General features: G+C 46.4%; 2 protein-coding genes across 3 annotated transcripts in view; one reads left to right on the top strand and one right to left on the bottom strand.

The window, feature by feature from the left end:
* Positions 1–11,806, top strand: part of LOC124042204 (zinc finger protein 414-like) — a 28,792-nt gene extending 16,986 nt beyond the window's left edge. The window contains 2 exon segments of the mRNA XM_046360613.1: positions 11,123–11,263; positions 11,359–11,806. Coding sequence (XP_046216569.1) covers positions 11,123–11,263; positions 11,359–11,414 — 197 coding nt within the window. The 3' untranslated portion in view covers positions 11,415–11,806.
* A 38-nt stretch (positions 11,807–11,844) lies between these two features.
* On the bottom strand, positions 11,845–22,731 carry LOC124042203 (zinc finger protein ZFMSA12A-like). Of its 2 annotated transcripts, none has more exons than XM_046360611.1 (9): positions 22,587–22,731; positions 19,843–20,048; positions 17,448–17,540; positions 17,148–17,243; positions 15,953–16,063; positions 14,450–14,573; positions 13,287–14,022; positions 12,893–13,010; positions 11,845–12,752 (listed from the first exon to the last, which is right to left on the bottom strand). In XM_046360611.1, the coding sequence occupies exons 1-9, from the start codon at positions 22,588–22,590 to the stop codon at positions 12,168–12,170; spliced, it is 2,073 nt and encodes a 690-aa protein (XP_046216567.1). In that variant the 5' UTR covers positions 22,591–22,731; the 3' UTR covers positions 11,845–12,167. The 2 variants fall into 2 exon arrangements, with proteins under 2 accessions (XP_046216567.1, XP_046216568.1); XM_046360612.1 differs by having other exon boundaries at positions 11,846–12,752; positions 19,843–20,045.
* Positions 22,732–24,224: the final 1,493 nt, after the last annotated feature.

Here is a 24,224-nt window from a genome sequence, read left to right as displayed (position 1 = left end):
ACCACTAAACACACACAACTAGAGAGAGAGAGAGACCACTAAACACACACACAACTAGAGAGAGAGAGAGAGAGACCACTAAACACACACAACTAGAGAGAGAGAGAGACCACTAAACACAACAACTAGAGAGAGAGAGTTGTAAACACACACAACTAGAGAGAGAGAGAGAGAGAGACCACTAAACACACACAACTAGAGAGAGAGAGAGAGACCACTAAACACACACAACTAGAGAGAGAGAGAGAGAGACCACTAAACACACACAACTAGAGAGAGAGAGAGAGACCACTAAACACACACAACTAGAGAGAGAGAGACCACTAAACACACACAACTAGAGAGAGAGAGACCACTAAACACACACACAACTAGAGAGAGAGACCACTAAACACACACAACTAGAGAGAGAGAGACCACTAAACACACACAAGTGAGACTACTAAACACACAACTAGAGAGAGAGAGAGACCACTAAACACACAACTAGAGAGAGAGAGAGAGACCACTAAACACACACAACTAGAGAGAGAGACCACTAAACACACAACTAGAGAGAGACCACTAAACACACAACTAGAGAGAGAGAGAGAGACTACTAAACACACACAACTAGAGAGAGAGAGAGAGACTACTAAACACACACAACTAGAGAGAGAGAGAGAGACCACTAAACACACACAACTAGAGAGAGAGAGACCACTAAACACACACAACTAGAGAGAGAGAGAGAGACCACTAAACACACACAACTAGAGAGAGAGAGAGAGACTACTAAACACACACAACTAGAGAGAGAGAGACCACTAAACACACACAACTAGAGAGAGAGAGAGACCACTAAACACACACAACTAGAGAGAGAGAGAGACCACTAAACACACACAACTAGAGAGAGAGAGACCTAAACACACACAACTAGAGAGAGAGAGAGAGACTACTAAACACACACAACTAGAGAGAGAGAGAGAGACTACTAAAACACACACAACTAGAGAGAGAGAGAGACTACTAAACACACACAACTAGAGAGAGAGAGAGAGACCACTAAACACACACAACTAGAGAGAGAGAGACCACTAAACACACACAACTAGAGAGAGAGAGACCACTAAACACACACAACTAGAGAGAGAGAGAGAGACCACTAAACACACACAACTAGAGAGAGAGAGAGAGACCACTAAACACACACAACTAGAGAGAGAGAGACCACTAAACACACACAACTAGAGAGAGAGAGACCACTAAACACACACAACTAGAGAGAGAGACCACTAAACACACACAACTAGAGAGAGAGACCACTAAACACACAACTAGAGAGAGAGAGACCACTAAACACACACAACTAGAGAGAGAGAGAGACCACTAAACACACACAAGTGAGACTACTAAACACACAACTAGAGAGAGAGAGACCACTAAACACACACAACTAGAGAGAGAGAGAGACTACTAAACACACACACAACTAGAGAGAGAGAGACCACTAAACACACACACAACTAGAGAGAGAGAGACCACTAAACACACACAACTAGAGAGAGAGAGAGAGAGAGAGACCACTAAACACACACAACTAGAGAGAGAGAGAGAGAGACCACTAAACACACACAACTAGAGAGAGAGAGAGAGACTACTAAACACACACAACTAGAGAGAGAGACTACTAAACACACACAACTAGAGAGAGAGACTACTAAACACACACAACTAGAGAGAGAGACTACTAAACACACAACTAGAGAGAGAGAGAGAGACTACTAAACACACACAACTAGAGAGAGAGAGACTACTAAACACACACAACTAGAGAGAGAGAGAGACCACTAAACACACACAACTAGAGAGAGAGAGAGAGACCACTAAACACACACAACTAGAGAGAGAGAGAGAGACCACTAAACACACACAACTAGAGAGAGAGAGACCACTAAACACACACAACTAGAGAGAGAGAGACCACTAAACACACAACTAGAGAGAGAGAGAGACCACTAAACACACACAACTAGAGAGAGAGAGAGACCACTAAACACACACAAGTGAGACTACTAAACACACAACTAGAGAGAGAGAGAGACCACTAAACACACACAACTAGAGAGAGAGAGAGAGACCACTAAACACACACAACTAGAGAGAGAGAGACCACTAAACACACAACTAGAGAGAGAGAGAGAGACCACTAAACACACAACTAGAGAGAGAGAGACCACTAAACACACACACAACTAGAGAGAGAGAGACCACTAAACACACACAACTAGAGAGAGAGAGACCACTAAACACACACACAACTAGAGAGAGAGAGACCACTAAACACACACAACTAGAGAGAGAGAGACCACTAAACACACACAAGTGAGACTACTAAACACACAACTAGAGAGAGAGAGAGACCACTAAACACACAACTAGAGAGAGAGAGAGAGAGACTACTAAACACACACAACTAGAGAGAGAGAGACCACTAAACACACACACAACTAGAGAGAGAGAGAGAGACCACTAAACACACACAACTAGAGAGAGAGAGAGACCACTAAACACACACAACTAGAGAGAGAGAGAGAGACCACTAAACACACACAACTAGAGAGAGAGAGAGAGAGACCACTAAACACACACAACTAGAGAGAGAGAGAGAGAGACCACTAAACACACACAACTAGAGAGAGAGAGAGAGACTACTAAACACACACAACTAGAGAGAGAGACTACTAAACACACACAACTAGAGAGAGAGACTACTAAACACACACAACTAGAGAGAGAGACTACTAAACACACAACTAGAGAGAGAGAGACTACTAAACACACACAACTAGAGAGAGAGAGAGACCACTAAACACACACAACTAGAGAGAGAGAGAGAGACTACTAAACACACACAACTAGAGAGAGAGACTACTAAACACACACAACTAGAGAGAGAGACTACTAAACACACACAACTAGAGAGAGAGACTACTAAACACACAACTAGAGAGAGAGAGAGAGACTACTAAACACACACAACTAGAGAGAGAGAGACTACTAAACACACACAACTAGAGAGAGAGAGAGACCACTAAACACACACAACTAGAGAGAGAGAGAGAGACCACTAAACACACACAACTAGAGAGAGAGAGAGAGACCACTAAACACACACAACTAGAGAGAGAGAGACCACTAAACACACAACTAGAGAGAGAGAGAGACCACTAAACACACACAACTAGAGAGAGAGAGAGACCACTAAACACACACAAGTGAGACTACTAAACACACAACTAGAGAGAGAGAGAGACCACTAAACACACACAACTAGAGAGAGAGAGACTACTAAACACACACAACTAGAGAGAGAGAGACCACTAAACACACACAACTAGAGAGAGAGAGAGAGACCACTAAACACACACAACTAGAGAGAGAGAGAGAGAGACTACTAAACACACACAACTAGAGAGAGAGAGACCACTAAACACACAACTAGAGAGAGAGAGAGAGACCACTAAACACACAACTAGAGAGAGAGAGACCACTAAACACACACAAACTAGAGAGAGAGAGACCACTAAACACACACAACTAGAGAGAGAGAGACCACTAAACACACACACAACTAGAGAGAGAGAGACCACTAAACACACACAACTAGAGAGAGAGAGACCACTAAACACACACAAGTGAGACTACTAAACACACAACTAGAGAGAGAGAGAGACCACTAAACACACAACTAGAGAGAGAGAGAGAGACTACTAAACACACACAACTAGAGAGAGAGAGACCACTAAACACACACAACTAGAGAGAGAGAGAGACCACTAAACACACACAACTAGAGAGAGAGAGAGACCACTAAACACACACAACTAGAGAGAGAGAGAGAGACCACTAAACACACACAACTAGAGAGAGACCACTAAACACACACAACTAGAGAGAGAGAGAGACCACTAAACACACACACAACTAGAGAGAGAGAGAGAGACCACTAAACACACACACAACTAGAGAGAGAGAGAGAGACCACTAAACACACACACAACTAGAGAGAGAGAGAGAGACCACTAAACACACACAACTAGAGAGAGAGAGAGAGAGAGAGACCACTAAACACACACAACTAGAGAGAGAGAGAGAGACCACTAAACACACAACTAGAGAGAGAGAGACCACTAAACACACACAACTAGAGAGAGAGAGACCACTAAACACACACAACTAGAGAGAGAGAGACCACTAAACACACACAACTAGAGAGAGAGAGAGAGACCACTAAACACACACAACTAGAGAGAGAGAGAGAGACCACTAAACACACACAACTAGAGAGAGAGAGAGAGAGACCACTAAACACACACAACTAGAGAGAGAGACCACTAAACACACACAACTAGAGAGAGAGAGACCACTAAACACACACAACTAGAGAGAGAGAGACCACTAAACACACACACAACTAGAGAGAGAGAGACCACTAAACACACACAACTAGAGAGAGAGAGACCACTAAACACACACAAAGACTACTAAACACACAACTAGAGAGAGAGAGAGAGACCACTAAACACACAACTAGAGAGAGAGAGAGAGACCACTAAACACACAACTAGAGAGAGAGAGACCACTAAACACACACAACTAGAGAGAGAGAGACCACTAAACACACACAACTAGAGAGAGAGAGAGACCACTAAACACACACAACTAGAGAGAGAGACCACTAAACACACACAACTAGAGAGAGAGAGACCACTAAACACACACAACTAGAGAGAGAGAGAGAGACCACTAAACACACACAACTAGAGAGAGAGAGACCACTAAACACACACACAACTAGAGAGAGAGAGACCACTAAACACACACAACTAGAGAGAGAGAGACCACTAAACACACAAGTGAGACTACTAAACACACAACTAGAGAGAGAGAGAGACCACTAAACACACAACTAGAGAGAGAGAGAGAGACCACTAAACACACAACTAGAGAGAGAGAGACCACTAAACACACACAACTAGAGAGAGAGAGACCACTAAACACACACAACTAGAGAGAGAGAGACCACTAAACACACACACAACTAGAGAGAGAGAGACCACTAAACACACACAACTAGAGAGAGAGAGACCACTAAACACACACAACTAGAGAGAGAGAGACCACTAAACACACACAACTAGAGAGAGAGAGAGAGACTACTAAACACACACAACTAGAGAGAGAGAGAGACCACTAAACACACACAACTAGAGAGAGAGAGAGAGACCACTAAACACACACAACTAGAGAGAGAGAGAGAGACCACTAAACACACACAACTAGAGAGAGAGAGAGAGACCACTAAACACACACAACTAGAGAGAGAGAGACCACTAAACACACAACTAGAGAGAGAGAGAGACCACTAAACACACACAACTAGAGAGAGAGAGAGACCACTAAACACACACAAGTGAGACTACTAAACACACAACTAGAGAGAGAGAGAGAGACTACTAAACACACACAACTAGAGAGAGAGAGACTACTAAACACACACAACTAGAGAGAGAGAGACCACTAAACACACACAACTAGAGAGAGAGAGAGAGACCACTAAACACACACAACTAGAGAGAGAGAGAGAGAGACTACTAAACACACACAACTAGAGAGAGAGAGACCACTAAACACACAACTAGAGAGAGAGAGAGAGACCACTAAACACACACACAACTAGAGAGAGAGAGACCACTAAACACACACACAACTAGAGAGAGAGAGACCACTAAACACACACAACTAGAGAGAGAGAGACCACTAAACACACACACAACTAGAGAGAGAGAGACCACTAAACACACACAACTAGAGAGAGAGAGACCACTAAACACACACACAACTAGAGAGAGAGAGACCACTAAACACACACAACTAGAGAGAGAGAGACCACTAAACACACACAAGTGAGACTACTAAACACACAACTAGAGAGAGAGAGAGACCACTAAACACACAACTAGAGAGAGAGAGAGAGACCACTAAACACACAACTAGAGAGAGAGAGACCACTAAACACACACACAACTAGAGAGAGAGAGACCACTAAACACACACAACTAGAGAGAGAGAGAGAGAGACCACTAAACACACACAACTAGAGAGAGAGACCACTAAACACACACAACTAGAGAGAGAGAGAGACCACTAAACACACACAACTAGAGAGAGAGAGAGAGACCACTAAACACACACAACTAGAGAGAGAGAGACCACTAAACACACACACAACTAGAGAGAGAGAGACCACTAAACACACACAACTAGAGAGAGAGAGACCACTAAACACACACAAGTGAGACTACTAAACACACAACTAGAGAGAGAGAGAGACCACTAAACACACAACTAGAGAGAGAGAGAGAGACCACTAAACACACAACTAGAGAGAGAGAGACCACTAAACACACACACAACTAGAGAGAGAGAGACCACTAAACACACACAACTAGAGAGAGAGAGACCACTAAACACACACACAACTAGAGAGAGAGAGACCACTAAACACACACAACTAGAGAGAGAGAGACCACTAAACACACACAACTAGAGAGAGAGAGACCACTAAACACACACAACTAGAGAGAGAGAGAGACTACTAAACACACACAACTAGAGAGAGAGAGAGACTACTAAACACACACAACTAGAGAGAGAGAGAGAGAGACCACTAAACACACACAACTAGAGAGAGAGAGAGACCACTAAACACACACAACTAGAGAGAGAGAGAGAGACCACTAAACACACACAACTAGAGAGAGAGACCACTAAACACACACAACTAGAGAGAGAGACCACTAAACACACACAACTAGAGAGAGAGACCACTAAACACACACAACTAGAGAGAGAGAGAGAGACCACTAAACACACAACTAGAGAGAGAGACCACTAAACACACACAACTAGAGAGAGAGACCACTAAACACACACAACTAGAGAGAGAGACCACTAAACACACAACTAGAGAGAGAGAGAGACCACTAAACACACACAACTAGAGAGAGAGAGAGACCACTAAACACACACAAGTGAGACTACTAAACACACAACTAGAGAGAGAGAGACCACTAAACACACAACTAGAGAGAGAGAGAGACACTACTAAACACACACACAACTAGAGAGAGAGAGACCACTAAATACACACACAACTAGAGAGAGAGAGAGAGAGACCACTAAACACACACAACTAGAGAGAGAGAGAGAGAGAGAGACCACTAAACACACACAACTAGAGAGAGAGAGAGAGAGAGACCACTAAACACACACAACTAGAGAGAGAGAGAGAGACTACTAAACACACACAACTAGAGAGAGAGACTACTAAACACACAACTAGAGAGAGAGAGAGAGACTACTAAACACACACAACTAGAGAGAGAGAGACCACTAAACACACACAACTAGAGAGAGAGAGACCACTAAACACACACAACTAGAGAGAGAGAGAGAGACCACTAAACACACAACTAGAGAGAGAGACCACTAAACACACACAACTAGAGAGAGAGAGACCACTAAACACACACAACTAGAGAGAGAGAGACCACTAAACACACACAACTAGAGAGAGCGAGAGAGACCACTAAACACACAACTAGAGAGAGAGACCACTAAACACACACAACTAGAGAGAGAGAGAGACCACTAAACACACACAACTAGAGAGAGAGACTACTAAACACACAACTAGAGAGAGAGAGAGAGACTACTAAACACACACAACTAGAGAGAGAGAGAGAGACCACTAAACACACAACTAGAGAGAGAGACCACTAAACACACACAACTAGAGAGAGAGAGACCACTAAACACACACAACTAGAGAGAGAGAGACCACTAAACACACACAACTAGAGAGAGAGAGAGACCACTAAACACACAACTAGAGAGAGAGACCACTAAACACACACAACTAGAGAGAGAGACCACTAAACACACACAACTAGAGAGAGAGACCACTAAACACACAACTAGAGAGAGAGAGAGACCACTAAACACACACAACTAGAGAGAGAGAGAGACCACTAAACACACACAAGTGAGACTACTAAACACACAACTAGAGAGAGAGAGACCACTAAACACACACAACTAGAGAGAGAGAGAGAGACTACTAAACACACACACAACTAGAGAGAGAGAGACCACTAAATACACACACAACTAGAGAGAGAGAGAGAGAGACCACTAAACACACACAACTAGAGAGAGAGAGAGAGAGACCACTAAACACACACAACTAGAGAGAGAGAGAGAGACTACTAAACACACACAACTAGAGAGAGACTACTAAACACACAACTAGTGAGAGAGAGAGAGACTACTAAACACACACAACTAGAGAGAGAGAGACCACTAAACACACACAACTAGAGAGAGAGAGACCACTAAACACACACAACTAGAGAGAGAGAGAGAGACCACTAAACACACAACTAGAGAGAGAGACCACTAAACACACACAACTAGAGAGAGAGACCACTAAACACACAACTAGAGAGAGAGAGAGACCACTAAACACACACAACTAGAGAGAGAGAGAGACCACTAAACACACACAACTAGAGAGAGAGAGAGACCACTAAACACACACAACTAGAGAGAGAGACTACTAAACACACACAACTAGAGAGAGAGAGAGAGACTACTAAACACACACAACTAGAGAGAGAGAGACCACTAAACACACACAACTAGAGAGAGAGAGAGAGACTACTAAACACACACACAACTAGAGAGAGAGAGACCACTAAACACACACAACTAGAGAGAGAGAGAGAGAGACTACTAAACACACACACAACTAGAGAGAGAGAGACCACTAAACACACACAACTAGAGAGAGAGAGAGAGAGACTACTAAACACACACAACTAGAGAGAGAGAGAGACTACTAAACACACACAACTAGAGAGAGAGAGAGACCACTAAACACACACAACTAGAGAGAGAGAGAGAGAGACCACTAAACACACACAACTAGAGAGAGAGAGAGAGACCACTAAACACACACAACTAGAGAGAGAGAGAGAGACCACTAAACACACACAACTAGAGAGAGAGAGAGACCACTAAACACACACAACTAGAGAGAGAGAGAGAGACCACTAAACACACACAACTAGAGAGAGAGAGACCACTAAACACACACACACAACTAGAGAGAGAGAGAGAGACCACTAAACACACACACAACTAGAGAGAGACTACTAAACACACACACAACTAGAGAGAGAGAGAGACCACTAAACACACACAACTAGAGAGAGAGAGAGACCACTAAACACACACAAGTGAGACCACTAAACACACACAAGAGAGACCACTAAACTGCCCTCTGGTCATATCCAATGGAATTCTCCTGCTTCTTCCTCCAATGCTAACTGCGTTATTGGCTTCCTCCCTCTCCCCTTCCTGCTAACTTGGCTTCCCTTTTCCTGCCTAACCAATCACCTAATGGATCCATCATGTGGCTGATTGCTCAACCTGTCTGACTGCCAGATTCACAGCCCAGTGTGCATTCACCAGCAGAGTTATTAACCTCTAAAAGTCCAAGACGAAATATAACTATATAGCCTATAGAATAACACATTCAGAAATGGCAACCAAAAAAACGGACTTGAACCTGATCGAACATCTGTGGAGAGACCTGAAAATAACTGTGCAGCGACGCTCCCCATCCAACCTGACAGAGCTGAAGAGGATCAGCAGAGAAGAATGGGAGAAACTCCCCAAATACAGGTGTGCCAACCTTGTAGCGTCAAACCCAAGGATGTAATCGCTGCCAAAGGTGCTTCAACAAAGTACTGAGTAAAGGGTCTGAATACCTTTTTTATTTTTAATACTTCTGCAAAATTCTATAACCCTATTTTTGCTTTGTCATTATGGGGTATTGTGTGTAGATTGAGAGGAGAAAAAAACAATTTAATCTGTTTTTAGAAGAAGTCTGTAACGTGGAAAAAGCCACGGTGTCTGAATACCCTGTAAAGAGGAAAGATGTTTTTGTTTGGCACAAAACTACTTCCATTTAATTGGTCTGGGTTACCCTCAGACGAGTCCCGTGACACTTTGGTTTTTTTTTGTAGGCCAAACCTTTCAGATGTGTGAGAGAAGACCTGGTCTGACAAACACTACTCCGCTCTGCCACCTTCCACCGCAGACGGCCCGACGTCTAGCACCCACTGATCTCTGTAGCTTAAACCGACAGATTTATTACCTTTCAGATGTTTGGGTTCCTTAAGACAAAACCTTTTCCTCCAGAACATGCAGATGAGCGTTCTGTATCATCACACACCTCGTTCCAAGCAGTTTCCTTCATCTGGTGCCGACTGTTCCCAAGCTCAGACTTCTTCCTTCAGTAGAGGTCTGTGGTGTGAAGAGCTGTAGGGTCATTGTGGCGTTCAGTAGTACAGGGCTGAGGGCTTTCAGTAGTACAGGGCTGAGGGCTTTCAGTAGTACAGTAGTACAGGGCTGAGGGCTTTCAGTAGTACAGGGCTGAGGGCTTTCAGTAGTACAGGGCTGAGGGCTTTCAGTAGTACAGGGCTGAGGGCTTTCAGTAGTACAGGGCTTTCAGTAGTACAGGGCTGAGGGCTTTCAGTAGTACAGGGCTGAGGGCTTTCAGTAGTACAGGGCTTTTTGTAGTACAGGGCTGAGGGCTTTCAGTAGTACAGGGCTTTCAGTAGTACAGGGCTGAGGGCTTTCAGTAGTACAGGGCTAAGGGCTTTCAGTAGTACAGGGCTTTTCGTAGTACATGGCTGAGGGCTTGTGGCTTTGCTGTGTCTGGCTGCCTTCTATGTTGATTCATGTTCACCAGCTTCCACTTTCCCCCCCTTGTCAAAAACCTTGTGCTTTTCTTTGTGGTGTTTAAACCTGCTTTCGCCTCGCGTCAATTTGAAACGCCTTATGGAGACCTGAGAGGATTTGATTGGTACAAGCAATATGGTGAAACTTCTACCTAGCCTATCAGGGAGCTACTACCATGTTTATTCACTCAGCTCTCCACTAGGGTCTAGGAGTCCGTTTGGGATTGGACCATGGTTAATGTACAGTTTACCCCTCTTCATTCCAGGTCAGTCCTTCAACGGCCGTATTCTATGGAAACACACCAGGGGGCGCTACAGCTGTGTCCAGTGTGGCCACGCCACCCCAAACAGGAAGGAGATGACCGCCCACATCAAGGGCCAACACAAGAGCCCTGCTGCCAAGCCTGGTAACGACACAGATACCACTGTCTATTATAACCCTCTGGTTAATAAGGACTGATTTGGTGTGTTGCCTAGTCTCACTGAATCCTCTTCATTTTAGATGACCGTGTGCCCTCTTCACAGACTACAGAGGCTAGCACCTACACCCGTCTCTGACCCGACGGCCCGTCTCCCTCTGACCCGACGGCCCGTCTCCCTCTGACCCGACGGCCCGTCTCCCTCTGACCCGACGGCCCGTCTCCCTCTGACCCGACGGCCCGTCTCCCTCTGACCCGACGGCCCGTCTCCCTCTGACCCGACGGCCCGTCTCCCTCTGACCCGACGGCCCGTCTCCCTCTGACCCGACGGCCCGTCTCCCTCTGACCCGACGGCCCGTCTCCCTCTGACCCGACGGCCCGTCTCCCTCTGACCCGACGGCCCGTCTCCCTCTGACCCGACGGCCACATGGGAGGAAACACAGTTCAATAATGTGTTCAGTGGAACTAGTTATCACTTTATTTTCCTGTGAGTGATTCATTTCAATAAACAATTAAATTGATCAAGGTAAATGATTTTCAAGTGTTGTTTTTTTTAATGTGCAGAAGATGTATTCACACACCCTCATAACTAGATGACCACAAAATGATAGTTCTGACTTTGATAGTTTACATAGCTGATAACATTGAAAACATGTGAAATGTCAACAAGCTGAAATTTAGATGAGCCTCAACTGAAGACGACCTTTGTTCCCAGACTCAACAGCAAACAAACATTGCTTCTATTTTTATTTTTTAGAGGAAGTGTAGAGTCCTAGTCCCAATTATTAATAATGAAGTATATTGCACAGTCAACTTCCAACTATCGCTCCTTACGAGCAGTAATTAGAAAATAACATTTTATATTCACAATACGTATTTCCTCTGCAAGTGGTCATTCTACTACAGTCGATCCACTGCTCACATCCAACGACTGGGAGGCAGAGTGAGTCTTTAAATGTCTCTTCAGGTGATTTAGACAGGTGTAGGTCTTGGAACAGAGATGACAGGGGTACGGTCTCACCCCAGTGTGGTTCAGAACATGTTTCTTCAACTCCGCACCGCGAGAGAACGCCTTACCACACTCGTGGCAGATGTAGGGTCGTACTCCTGTGTGTACACGCATGTGAAGCGTGACCTTACTGGCCATGGTGAAGCCTTTCTCGCAGACGGTGCATTTGTACGGTCTCTCCCCAGTGTGTGTCCTCCTGTGGATCTGCAGCTCTCCTGCGGAGCAGAAGGCCTTGCCGCAGTCAGAGCAGAGGAAAGGTTTCTCCCCTGTGTGAGTCCTGATGTGTATCGTCAGGTTTCCGTTGACAGAGAACCGCTTGGTGCAGTAGGTACACTGGTACGGCCTCTCGCCGGTGTGAGTCCGCATGTGGAGCTTCAGGTCTCCTTTACACCGGAAGGCCTTTCCACAGCTGGGGCAGATCTTGGACCTCTCTTGGGAGTGACGTTGCTCGTGGTTATTTTGCCAGACCTAAAACAAAATCATTTTTATTAGACATTTAAAATATATTATTAGTTGTCTTAACCATTTTTAGGTTAACAATACACAGATTTTTCTTGTCTTGGAAATGTGTTAACCTCTGGTGAAAAGAAAACAAATCAATACAACACCTGGGAGCTGAAGCCCTTTCCACACTGTTTACACTTGTAGGGTTTGTCTTCTGCACCGTGGGCCTTCTGGTGGGCCCTCAGCTCCGCCACGCCCGGGAATGGTCCCTCCCCACAGTACCTGGGCCATACATAGGTTAGCACACAGACCGTCTATTCCCTAGAATTCATTTATAGATATAGGGCTCTGGTCAAAACTGGTGCCCTGAGTAGGGTGTAATTTGGGATGTAGTTATTGACTGTTCACCTTTATAGGGCAGGTGATTGAAAAACATTAATGTTGTGTACTCAACAATCATGAATCACAGACCGGTATCCCAAATGGCACCCTAGTTCAAAACTAGTGCACTATATAGGGTCCCGTTTGGGACAGCAACAGGATATCAGTATAATATACCTGCAGTTGAAGACCTTGTCAGTGGAGTGGGTTACCAGGTGTTTCTTTAATGAGTTGTGCCACTTGAAGACTTTCCCACACTGCGGACACTCAAACTGGCCCGCCTGACCCAAACCGCTGGCGCGCCTACAACACCGGTGGCTGACCCGCTCTCTGACCGACCCAAAACTACTTCCGCATTTGATACAGACATAGGCAGCGTTGGAGCACTGCGTTCGGCGGTGGGTGGACATCTCCGAGGACCTTCTGAAGGTCTTACCACACTGGGAACACTTGTAAGGGTTCTCCCCCGTGTGGAGTCTCTGGTGCTCCAGCATCTCATAGCGGTAAATGAAACAACGGCCGCACTGGGGACACCTGTGGGCCACGCGCTGCCGCGGCTGCTCCGGTGACACCCCGGAGGAGGCTGATGGGGCGTGTTCAGCTGTCGTGCTGCTCAGGGAGTATTGGTGCTCCGAGACGACCGCTTCTCGTCCTTCCTCAGACTTCGGTCTCTCCTTCAGGTGATCCTCTCCTTCAGATCCTTGGGTTTCTACTGAATCCGTTCCAGTATTTTTATCCGCACTTGTTTTTAACTCTGCCCATTGGTCAGTCGAACTGTCAGTCGTAACCCTCTGGTCGTCTCTGATCTCCAAGGGCGGGCTGTGGCGGGCGCTGTGGCGCGAGGCATTGGCCAGTCTCAGTGATGGAGGGAAGGATAACGAGACGAGGAGACGGTCCTCTGTCCTCGAGGGAACTGAACATTGACAACCAGGACCAATGGAAAGAAGATCGAAAAGGTGAGTCGTCTACAGGTGAGTCGTCTACAGGTGAGTCGTCTACAGGTGAGTCGTCTACAGGTGAGTCGTCTACAGGTGAGTCGTCTACAGGTGAGTCGTCTACAGGTGAGTCGTCTACAGGTGAGTCGTCTACAGGTGAGTCGTCTACAGGTGAGTCGTCTACAGGTGAGTCGTCTACAGGTGAGTCGTCTACATTTACATTACATTTAAGTCATTTAGTGAGTGAAATATAATGCTATAGAACGTCATCTGCAGTCAGACAGATATGCATCCCAAATGGCACCTATTCCCTATATAGCGCACTGCAACGACCCTATATAGCGCACTACAGTAGAGCATTATAAAGGGAATAGGTTGCCATGGGAAACGCAGACAGAGGCTTACCGCTCTTGGGCAGCTTCCCGGGGCAGTGTTGGTTCTGTAGCAGAGACTTCAGGTCCTCTCCGTGAGAGACACAGCGCATGTAGTCCTCCAGAACAGAGGGGGCAGCACTGATCAACAACGCAGTCTGAAGAAAGAAGATAAAAATCACATTGTATTGGTCACACACACACACACACGTTTAGCAGATGTTATTGCGGATTTAGCGAAATGCTTGTAAATGAAACTAATATTATGATGAAATACAGCTCTACTAGTTTTACAGTTGTTATTCTACCTACACCAGTGAATTGTCATGTAAGCAGTAAGGCCCGAGGGGGCGTGGTATATGGCCAATATACCACGGCTAAGGACTGTTCTTATGCGCGACGCAAAGCTGAGTGTCTGGACACACCCCTTAGCCGTGGTATATTGGCCATATACTACAAACCCCCGAGGTGCCTTATTGCTATTTATAAACTGGTTACCAATGTAAAAATACGTTGTATACGGTCTGATATACCACGGCTGTCAGCCAATCAGCATTCAGGGCTCGAACCACCCAGTTTATTCTAAATAACCACGTTTTGTCCCAACCCTCTATAATCCTTTCATCTCGACTCATCTGACACCGGACGAGTGTAAGACGGGCAACGATGGACCTGGTGTCACCGGCCGTGTCCCAAATCTGTCTGGCCTACTACGTACTAATCATACTACATACTATTTAGAACAGACTGTTCAGTAGAAATAAATGCAGTAAGCAACAAATAACATTCTAGGTCCCGCCTCCTGAGAAGAGCCACATTCTAGGTCCCGCCTCCTGAGAAGAGCCACATTCTAGGTCCCGCCTCCTGAGAAGAGCCACATTCTAGGTCCCGCCTCCTGAGAAGAGCCACATTCTAGGTCCTTCTGAGAAGCTCAATTCTAGGTCCCGCCTCCTGAGAAGAGCATGGTCCCGCTCCTGAGAAGAGCCACATTCTAGGTCCCGTGGGAGCCACATTCTATCCCGCCTCCTGAGGACCACCCTAGGTCCCGCCTCCTGAGAATGTATGCACACATGACTCCCGTAGAAGAGCCACATCGCTCCCGCCTTGAGAAAAAGCTAGGTCCCGCTAAATGGCATATATTATATTATATTATTATAGAAGAGCCACATTCTAGGCCCCGCCTCCTGTGAATATCATTATACTAGGCTCCCCCCCCCGAGAACTCGTAATCTAATGCGTCGATTCCTGCCATTGGTTCATTTTGGTACAGCACTTCCATAAATGACCAGCATTATCGGAAGAAACCTGGGGTGGAGTCCTCTTCTGGCTGTGCCGGGTAGAGATTATAACAGAAAATGACCAAGCAGAACGTTGAAGACTGTTCCTCCGTAGTGAATGGATGACGTCTCGACATTTAAATCATACTCCATTTTAGAAAGTTTGATAGGTATGAGAGAATTGACATCCTAAAACGCCTGCCATTTACAACACAAGTACGGGTATTCGGACATTGTAGCAGTGCTGTCCAACGGTGTACCTGTTTGAAGTCTGGGACCGGCAGCAGCTCCTCCAGCCTAGACAGGAAGTGGCACACCAGGGTTTGCAGCGATGAGTCAAAGTTAGGACCATACTCCACAGGGAACACCACCTGACAGAGAGTCAAAGTTAGGGACTTAGTTAGAGATGAAACTTGAAAGATCCCAGAGGGGAAACCCAACAACTATAGTGAAGGGAGTCTGATCACTGTTCCAATACTTTAAAACGGCATCCTGTCTTGAGATTAAAACACCAACATGGAGTCCATCATGGAGGTTAGGAGCCCTGTGCTCCCTCCTATCTGGGTCTTCCACTAGGCTCTATCTTACCTTGAAGAAGCTTTGGAAAAAAGCGTCTGCTAAATGGCATATATTATATTATATTATTATAGAAGAGCCACATTCTAGTTCCCTCCTATCTGGGTCTTCCACTGGGCTCTATCTTACCTTGAAGAAGTGTTCTGGGTCTTCCACTAGGCTCTATCTTACCTTGAAGAAGTGTTCCCTCCTATCTGGGTCTTCAACTAGGCTCTATCTTACCTTGAAGAAGTGTTCTGGGTATCTGGGTCTTCCACTAGGCTCTATCTCACCTTGAGACGTCGCTTTGGATAAAAGCGTCTGCTAAATGGCATATATTATTATTATATATTATTATATTATTATTATATTATTGAAGAAGTGTTCCCTCCTATCTGGGTCTTCCACTGGGCTCTATCTCACCTTGAAGAAGTGTTCCCTCCTATCTGTGTCTTCCACTGGGCTCTATCTCACCTTGAGACGTCGCTTTGGATGAAAGCGTCTGCTAAATGGCATATATTATTATTATATATTATTATATTATTATTATTATTATATTATTGAAGAAGTGTTCCCTCCTATCTGGGTCTTCCACTAGGCTCTCTCACCTTGAGACGTCGCTTTGGATAAAAGCGTCTGCTAAATGGCATATATTATTATTATATATTATTATATTATTATTATTATTATTATATTATTGAAGAAGTGTTCCCTCCTATCTGGGTCTTCCACTAGGCTCTATCTTACCTTGAAGAAGTGTTCCCTCCTATCTGGGTCTTCCACTAGGCTCTATCTCACCTTGAAGAAGTGTTCCCTCCTATCTGTGTCTTCCACTAGGCTCTATCTCACCTTGAAGAAGTGTTCCCTCCTATCTGGGTCTTCCACGAGGCTCTATCTTACCTTGAAGAAGTGTTCCCTCCTATCTGGGTCTTCCACGAGGCTCTGGATCAGCTTCAGGAAGTTGGATTCAGCAAATTCAATCGCTGCATCGTTTGACTGCAACACATAAAAGGATCCAGACAAACATCACAAGCTGGACAGTGTTTGTTTCCTGGAGACAGCCTAGTCCTGGACTAAAAAGCAAACAAATAGAGAATGATCTTTGAAAGTGCTTTTTAGTCCAGGACTGGTTTCAACTGCCCCTTACTGTTCAAGAGAAAGGGCTAGTCAGAATATCTTCTCAGTTGATGAAACACTCACCTGTTTGAGACCAGATGCTGTGATTCTATCCAGGTGTGTTTGAACAGCCTTGAGGTCATCAGGATGTCCAGATCGGATCAGTTCCAGAGTCACCTGAGAAGAGACCCAGCCGGTTACCACCAGAGACCCAGCCGGTTACCACCAGAGACCCAGCCGGTTACCACCAGAGACCCAGCCGGTTACCACCAGAGACCCAGCCGGTTACCACCAGAGACCCAGCCGGTTACCACCAGAGACCCAGCCGGTTACCACCAGAGACCCAGCCGGTTACCACCAGAGACCCAGCCGGTTACCACCAGAGACCCAGCCGGTTACCACCAGAGACCCAGCCGGTTACCACCAGAGACCCAGCCGGTTACCACCAGAGACCCAGCCGGTTACCACCTGCATGCAACCATCTGCAGTCATAGACACCAAGCCCCTCCTCCTGTGCTGTGTGCACCTTCCCACACAGACGTCAAGCCCCTCCCCCTGTGCTGTGTGCACCTTCCCACACAGACGTCAAGCCCCTCCCCTGTGCTGTGTGCACCTTCCCACACAGACGCCAAGCCCCTCCTCCTGACACTCACAACAAAAGTCGAGATGAAAGATCACTTTTTCTCTGACAACTCCCCATTAGCATTTGCGGTTTGGTCCGACATGGGGTCGGTCATATGAACACCGAAACAGACATTTACTGTTGTTGTAGAAATTACCACTAAGGATCACAAAGTCGAGCTTAAATTAATTAAAGCTTAACTGCCTGTTGCTCAGGCCCTGAAGCAAGGATATGCACATTCTTGGTACCACTTGAAAGGAAACACTTTTAAGTTTGAAATGTCAATTGAATGTAGGAGAATATAACAATAGATCTGGGAGAAGAAAATACAGGGGAAAAAACCCAAACGGTCTTTTTCTACCGGCATCTTTGAAATGCAAGAGGAAGGTTCTAGCCATCACTCTGGTTGTAATTCCGTTGGTGTCCACAAGATGGCAGCAGTGTGTGCGCAACATTTCAGATGGATGACTTGAAGTATGAGTGAACCAGAAGACTTTGTGTACATTTGGGCAAATCGTGAAGGAGACATTCGCATTCATATGACATTTTTCGGCAAGAATATCGTCAAATCTGTATACTTGGACTTTGATTTAGCTTTCCAAGTATTAGTAGCCATATTAGAAGTTCAACAATTACAAAACAACCATTTTTCATAACTCTGAATATCTTTATAATTTCTGTCCAAAATGAAAAAGCATGCTGTCGTACAAGGTTAGTAGCTACATTTGGCGACATATACATGGTTTCCGATACTCCCGTAAAGCCCAGCTCATTGGCTATCTAGCTAGCTTAGTTTGACCCCGATTGGTGTTTCTCTGACAAGACAGTCGTTCAAGTGATCAGCGGGCCATGGTGTCGCTCTCTGACCAAATATGGTGTCCTATAGGGTTTACTATAGTGAAGTCTGGTTACATTCTAGGATCTCTGATATGGTGTCCTATAGGATATACTACACCCCTAATGATATAGTGAAGTCTGGTTACATTCTAGGATCTCTGAAGAATAAATACGAACGTGATTTGACTGGTTGAAACAACGTTTAGGGTTAGATTTTCACAGATTCCTCTCTTTGCAAATTGAACGAGAGGAAATACAAAAATCGATCGTGCTATTTGGACCTTTTTAGGATATAAAATATTTTTTCTTCTAACAAAATGACACTTCATGTTATCTCTGGGACCCTTTAGATGATATATCAGAGCAAGATTTCAGAATGTAAGTAGACATTTCACCTTCAGAGGAGAATGCATCAAACCTATCTCGGTGGAAAAGGTGTTTTGTTGCTAGGAGCTCTCCTCAAACAATAGCATGGCATTTTGATGATCATGATGGGGCCAATATGTTCTTGGGGACCTTCAACGCTGTAGAATAGTTTTGGTACCATTCCCCAGATCTGTGCCTTGACACAATCCTGTCTCGGAGCTCAACGGGCAATTCCTTCAACCTCATGGCTTGGTTTTGGCTCTGAATTGCACTGTAAACTGTGGGACCTTATATAGACAGGTGTGTCTCTTTCCAAATCATGCCAAATCAATTGAATTTACCATAGGTGGACTCCAAGTTGTAGAAACATCAAGGATGATCAATGGAAACAGGATGCACCTGAGCTCAACTTCAAGGGTCTGAATACTGATGTAAATAAGGTATCTGTATTTTTAATTATACATTTGCAGACATTTTACATTTGATCAATTTTAGAATAAGGATGTAACGTCACAAAATGTAGAAAAAGTCAAGGGGTCTGAAAACTTTCTGAATGCATTGAATATAAATATATATATTTTCTTTTTACACTGTTTGGACCCTTAAGGATTTCAACAGCAGAAAAATCCTTGAGATTGATTGGGAATCTCTTACCCGTCCTCTGAGAGCCAGGATGAGCAGCCACCTCTGTCTGTTGGACAGGAGTTCTGGAACCACCTCCGTTACCATGGACACAAACTCCTCCAACTTCCCATAATGCTTTGTGTTGCCCTGGCGCACCACCTGCCACATAACTGCTGACATCATCCGGAGAGGAGGGACCAGCAGGCCCAGGGACGGCAGAGGAAAGGGGGATTCTGCTAGGAGGAGAGAGGGAGGAGGAGGAGGAGAGGAGAGAGGGAGGAGGAGGGGGGGGAGGGAGGAGGAGAGAGAGAGGGAGGAGGAGGAGAGGGGGAGGAGAAGAGAGAGGGAGGAGGAGAGAGAGGGAGGAGGAGGAGAGAGAGGGAGGAGGAGGAGAGAGAGGGAGGAGGAGGAGAGAGGGGAGGAGGAGAGAGAGAGGAGGAGGAGGAGGAGAGAGGAGGAGGAGGGGAGGAGGAGGAGAGGGAGGAGGAGGAGAGGAGGAGGAGGAGGGAGGGTGAGGAGGGAGGAGGAGGGGAGGAGGAGGGAGGAGGAGGGGAGGGAGGAGGAGGAGGAGGGGAGGGAGGGAGGAGGAGGGGAGGGAGGAGGAGGAGGGAGGGAGGAGGAGGAGGGGAGGGAGGAGGAGGAGGGGAGGGAGGAGGAGGAGGGGGAGGGAGGGGAGGGAGGAGGAGAGAGGGGAGGGAGGAGGAGAGAGGGGAGGGAGGAGGAGAGAGGGGAGGAGAGAGGGGAGGAGAGAGGGGAGGAGAGAGGGGAGGGAGGAGGAGAGGGAGGAGGAGGGAGAGAGGGATGAGGAGAGGAGGGAGAGAGGGAGGGGAAGTTGAGTCACCAGTGAGGCATAGTTAATTGTCTAAATAAGCGAAAGGCCTCACCCCCCTTTCTGAAAATCAGATCATGATGCTATGACTCCTGCTATTGTAGTGTACCCTGGCGCTATGGCTGAGGACACGAACAAGTCCCGCTACGACCTTCTCAGGGCCAACAAACAGGCAAAATGACAATATAGGAACAAGGTGGAACCCTATTACGGCAGGGCTTGGAAACTATTGCGGACTACAAAAGGGAAACCCAAATGCGCGAGCCTACCAGACAAGCTAAATGTCTTCCATGCTCGCGTCGAGGCAAGCAACACTGAAGCATGCACGAGAGCACCATGTTCCGAACAACTGTAATCACACTCTCCGTAGCCGATGTGAGAAAGACCTTCAAACAGGTCAACATTCACAGGGCCAGACGGATTACCAGGATGTGTATTCAGAGCATGCGCAGACCAACTGGCAAGTGTCTTCACTGATATTTTCAACCGCTCCCTGACAGAGTCTGTAATACCTACATTTTTCAAGCAGACCCCCATAGTCCCCATGCCCAAGAACACTAAGGTAACCTGCCTAAATGACTACCGCCTCTTAGCACTCTCACGTCGGTAACTCTAAAGTGTTTTGAAAGGCTGGTCATGGCTCACATCAACATCCCGGACCCACTCCAATTTGCATACCGCCCCAACAGAGCCACAGATGATGCAATCTCAACCCCACTCCACACTGGCCTGTCCCACCTGGACAAAAGGAATACCTACGCAAGAATGCCGTTCATTGACTCCAGCTCAGCGTTGAACACCATTGTTCCCTCCAAGCTCATCACTAAGCTTGGGGCCCTGAGTCCTGACAGGCCGTCTCCAGGTGGTGAAGGTAGGCAACACCACCTACACTACACTGATCCTCAACACAGTGGCCCCACAAGGATGCGTCCTTAGTCCCCTCCTGTACTCCCTATTCACCCACGACTGCCTCCAGAGGGTGGGGAGTCCGAAATCACCGGGAGCACAGGACCTCAGCGCCCCCAGAGTCTGTTCACCCCGCTACCATATATGTATATACGGTATTTTAGTTCATCATTCAATGGTTGAGATATAAAGATAGTGATGTAGATTTATCTATACACACTATAACATATGCACTATTTTATCCATGTATTCTTCAGATATATTAGTCTAGCCACATACATTCCATCACAGACAGAGCTAATCCAAATATTGTTTTTATTCCATTATTTTAGGCGTGTGCATTGTTAGATATTACTGCACTGTTGGAGCCAGGAACACAAGCATTTCGCTACACCCACAATCATTTTTGATAAATGTGTATTCAACCAATAAAATGTGATTTGAAAGAAAAGGGGAGAGGAGAATTATTAAGAGAATTTATAAATGGCTTGCCAATTTTGGATTTTCTGCAGCAGAACATCTGGGAAACGGCATAAATTAGCACCTTTGGGTCCATGAACAACACACGTTACGATGTCGGACGCATAAAGGACCTTCATCTTTCATATCAGCGAGAAATAGTTCAAACAAAACCATGTTTACTGAAGACAGAGTGGACTGCTAATTAGCTACATGCCTCTCAGAACAACACCTTCGCGTAACCGGAAGATCAAAGCCACAAACAAACACGGTGTCACTTAAAAATACAGTTGTCTGCCACTGTTAATATAAAACCGGTTACTAGTGTATATAGATAGACAAGTTGTCATTATTCACTGTGTGTGTGCATTGTGTTATTTTCCTATTGTTCCGCTACTTCTCCCTGTATGGTCGGGAAGGGACCGTATTAAACATGTGAAGAGGACCATTTGATGTGGGCTAAGATACATCTAGATACAACAGCAATGGAGGGTCGAAACAAGATCAAACTAACTAGACATTATAGAAGCATAATGGCTAAGATACAAAACAAAATATACGACTTTTATCTAATACATACCCATGTTGCACCTCTAAGCAACTTAACGCTTCGGATTGTTATAAAGACTAAATGAAATTAGCGTTGTATTTATTTATGTTTTTTTAAATGCTAGTTAGCACAAGAACACCATTTTTGGCGTTTTCTTTGTTGGTTATAAAAGGGACGCAAAATGTACTTCCGGAAACTGAACTTCCGGAATTGTACGTGCATAGAGATAGATAGAGGTCTTATCTTTATACCTGTGACGTTATAGAGTCTGTGACAACATGAAAGAGACTTTTAGGCCACTAGAGTCTCTATCCTTCTCTATGGGTCCGTTCTCGCTCAGCGTCTCGTCATCAACACTAAAAAAGTACTTCCAGATCACGGAATTTCTGATTTTCAAATAAAAGTCCCTCGCGTAATAGTAGAAACGTGTAATTAACCTGTATTTATTCATAATGTATGAAAAATAATTGTCTAAACATTAACAATGATAACTACTTTCCATTAAATGTGGGTTTTAAAACATGTTCCAAGGTCAAATAAATTCCCCCAATGCAAATCATTGCATATGTATTACATATTGGACTATAGAGAAAAAAGTATTATTTGTGCCAATGTAAAAGTCGAGTTGGGGGTCTGTAGAATCTACGTCATTTCATGGAGCTCTGAATAATACGGAGTGCTGCTGGACCAGAGGGCTGGAGGGGGCAGGTAGCAGGGTTAGGTCCCAGAGGACTGGAGGGGGCAGGTGGCTGGCCTCGGTCCCAGAGGGATGGAGGGGGCAGGTAGCAGGGTTAGGTCCCAGAGGACTGGAGGGGGCAGGTAGCTGGCCTAGGTTCCAGAGGGCTGGAGGGGGCAGGTAGCTAGCCTAGGTCCCAGAGGGCTGGAGGGGGCAGGTAGCTGGCCTAGGTCCCAGAGGGCTGGAGGGGGCAGGTAGCTGGCCTAGGTCCCAGAGGGCTGGAGGGGGCAGGTAGCTGGCCTAGGTCCCAGAGGACTGGAGGGGGCAGGTGGCTGGCCTCGGTCCCAGAGGGATGGAGGGGGCAGGTAGCTGGCCTAGGTCCCAGAGGACTGGAGGGGGCAGGTAGCAGGGTTAGGTCCCAGAGGACTGGAGGGGGCAGGTAGCTGGCCTAGGTTCCAGAGGGCTGGAGGGGGCAGGTCCCAGAGGGCTGAGGGGCCTGGGTCCCAGAGGGCTGAAGGGGGCCTAGGTCCCAGGTCCCAGAGGGCTGGCCTAGGTCCCAGAGGGCTGGAGGGGGCAGGTCCCAGCTGGCCTAGGTCCCAGAGGGCTGGAGGGGGCAGGTAGCTGGCCTAGGTCCCAGAGGGCTGGAGGGGGCAGGCAGCTGGCCTAGGTCCCAGAGGGCTTTAGGGGGCAGGTAGCAGGGTTAGGTCCCAGAGGGCTGGAGGGGGCAGGTAGCTGGCCTAGGTCCCAGAGGGCTGGAGGGGGCAGGTAGCTGGCCTAGGTCCCAGAGGGCTGGAGGGGGCAGGTAGCTGGCCTAGGTCCCAGAGGGCTGGAGGGGGGTTAGGTCCCAGAGGGCTGGAGCAGGGTTAGGGTCCCAGAGGGCTGGAGGGGGCAGGTAGGCCTAGGTCCCAGAGGGCTGGGGGGCAGGTAGTCCCAGAGGACTGGAGGGGGCAGGTAGCTGGCCTAGGTCCCAGAGGGCTGGAGGGGGCAGGTAG

This window comes from Oncorhynchus gorbuscha, linkage group LG08, assembly GCF_021184085.1.
Source record: "Oncorhynchus gorbuscha isolate QuinsamMale2020 ecotype Even-year linkage group LG08, OgorEven_v1.0, whole genome shotgun sequence".
NCBI lineage: Eukaryota > Metazoa > Chordata > Actinopteri > Salmoniformes > Salmonidae > Oncorhynchus > Oncorhynchus gorbuscha.
This window is presented reverse-complemented; position numbering and strand designations above follow the sequence as displayed.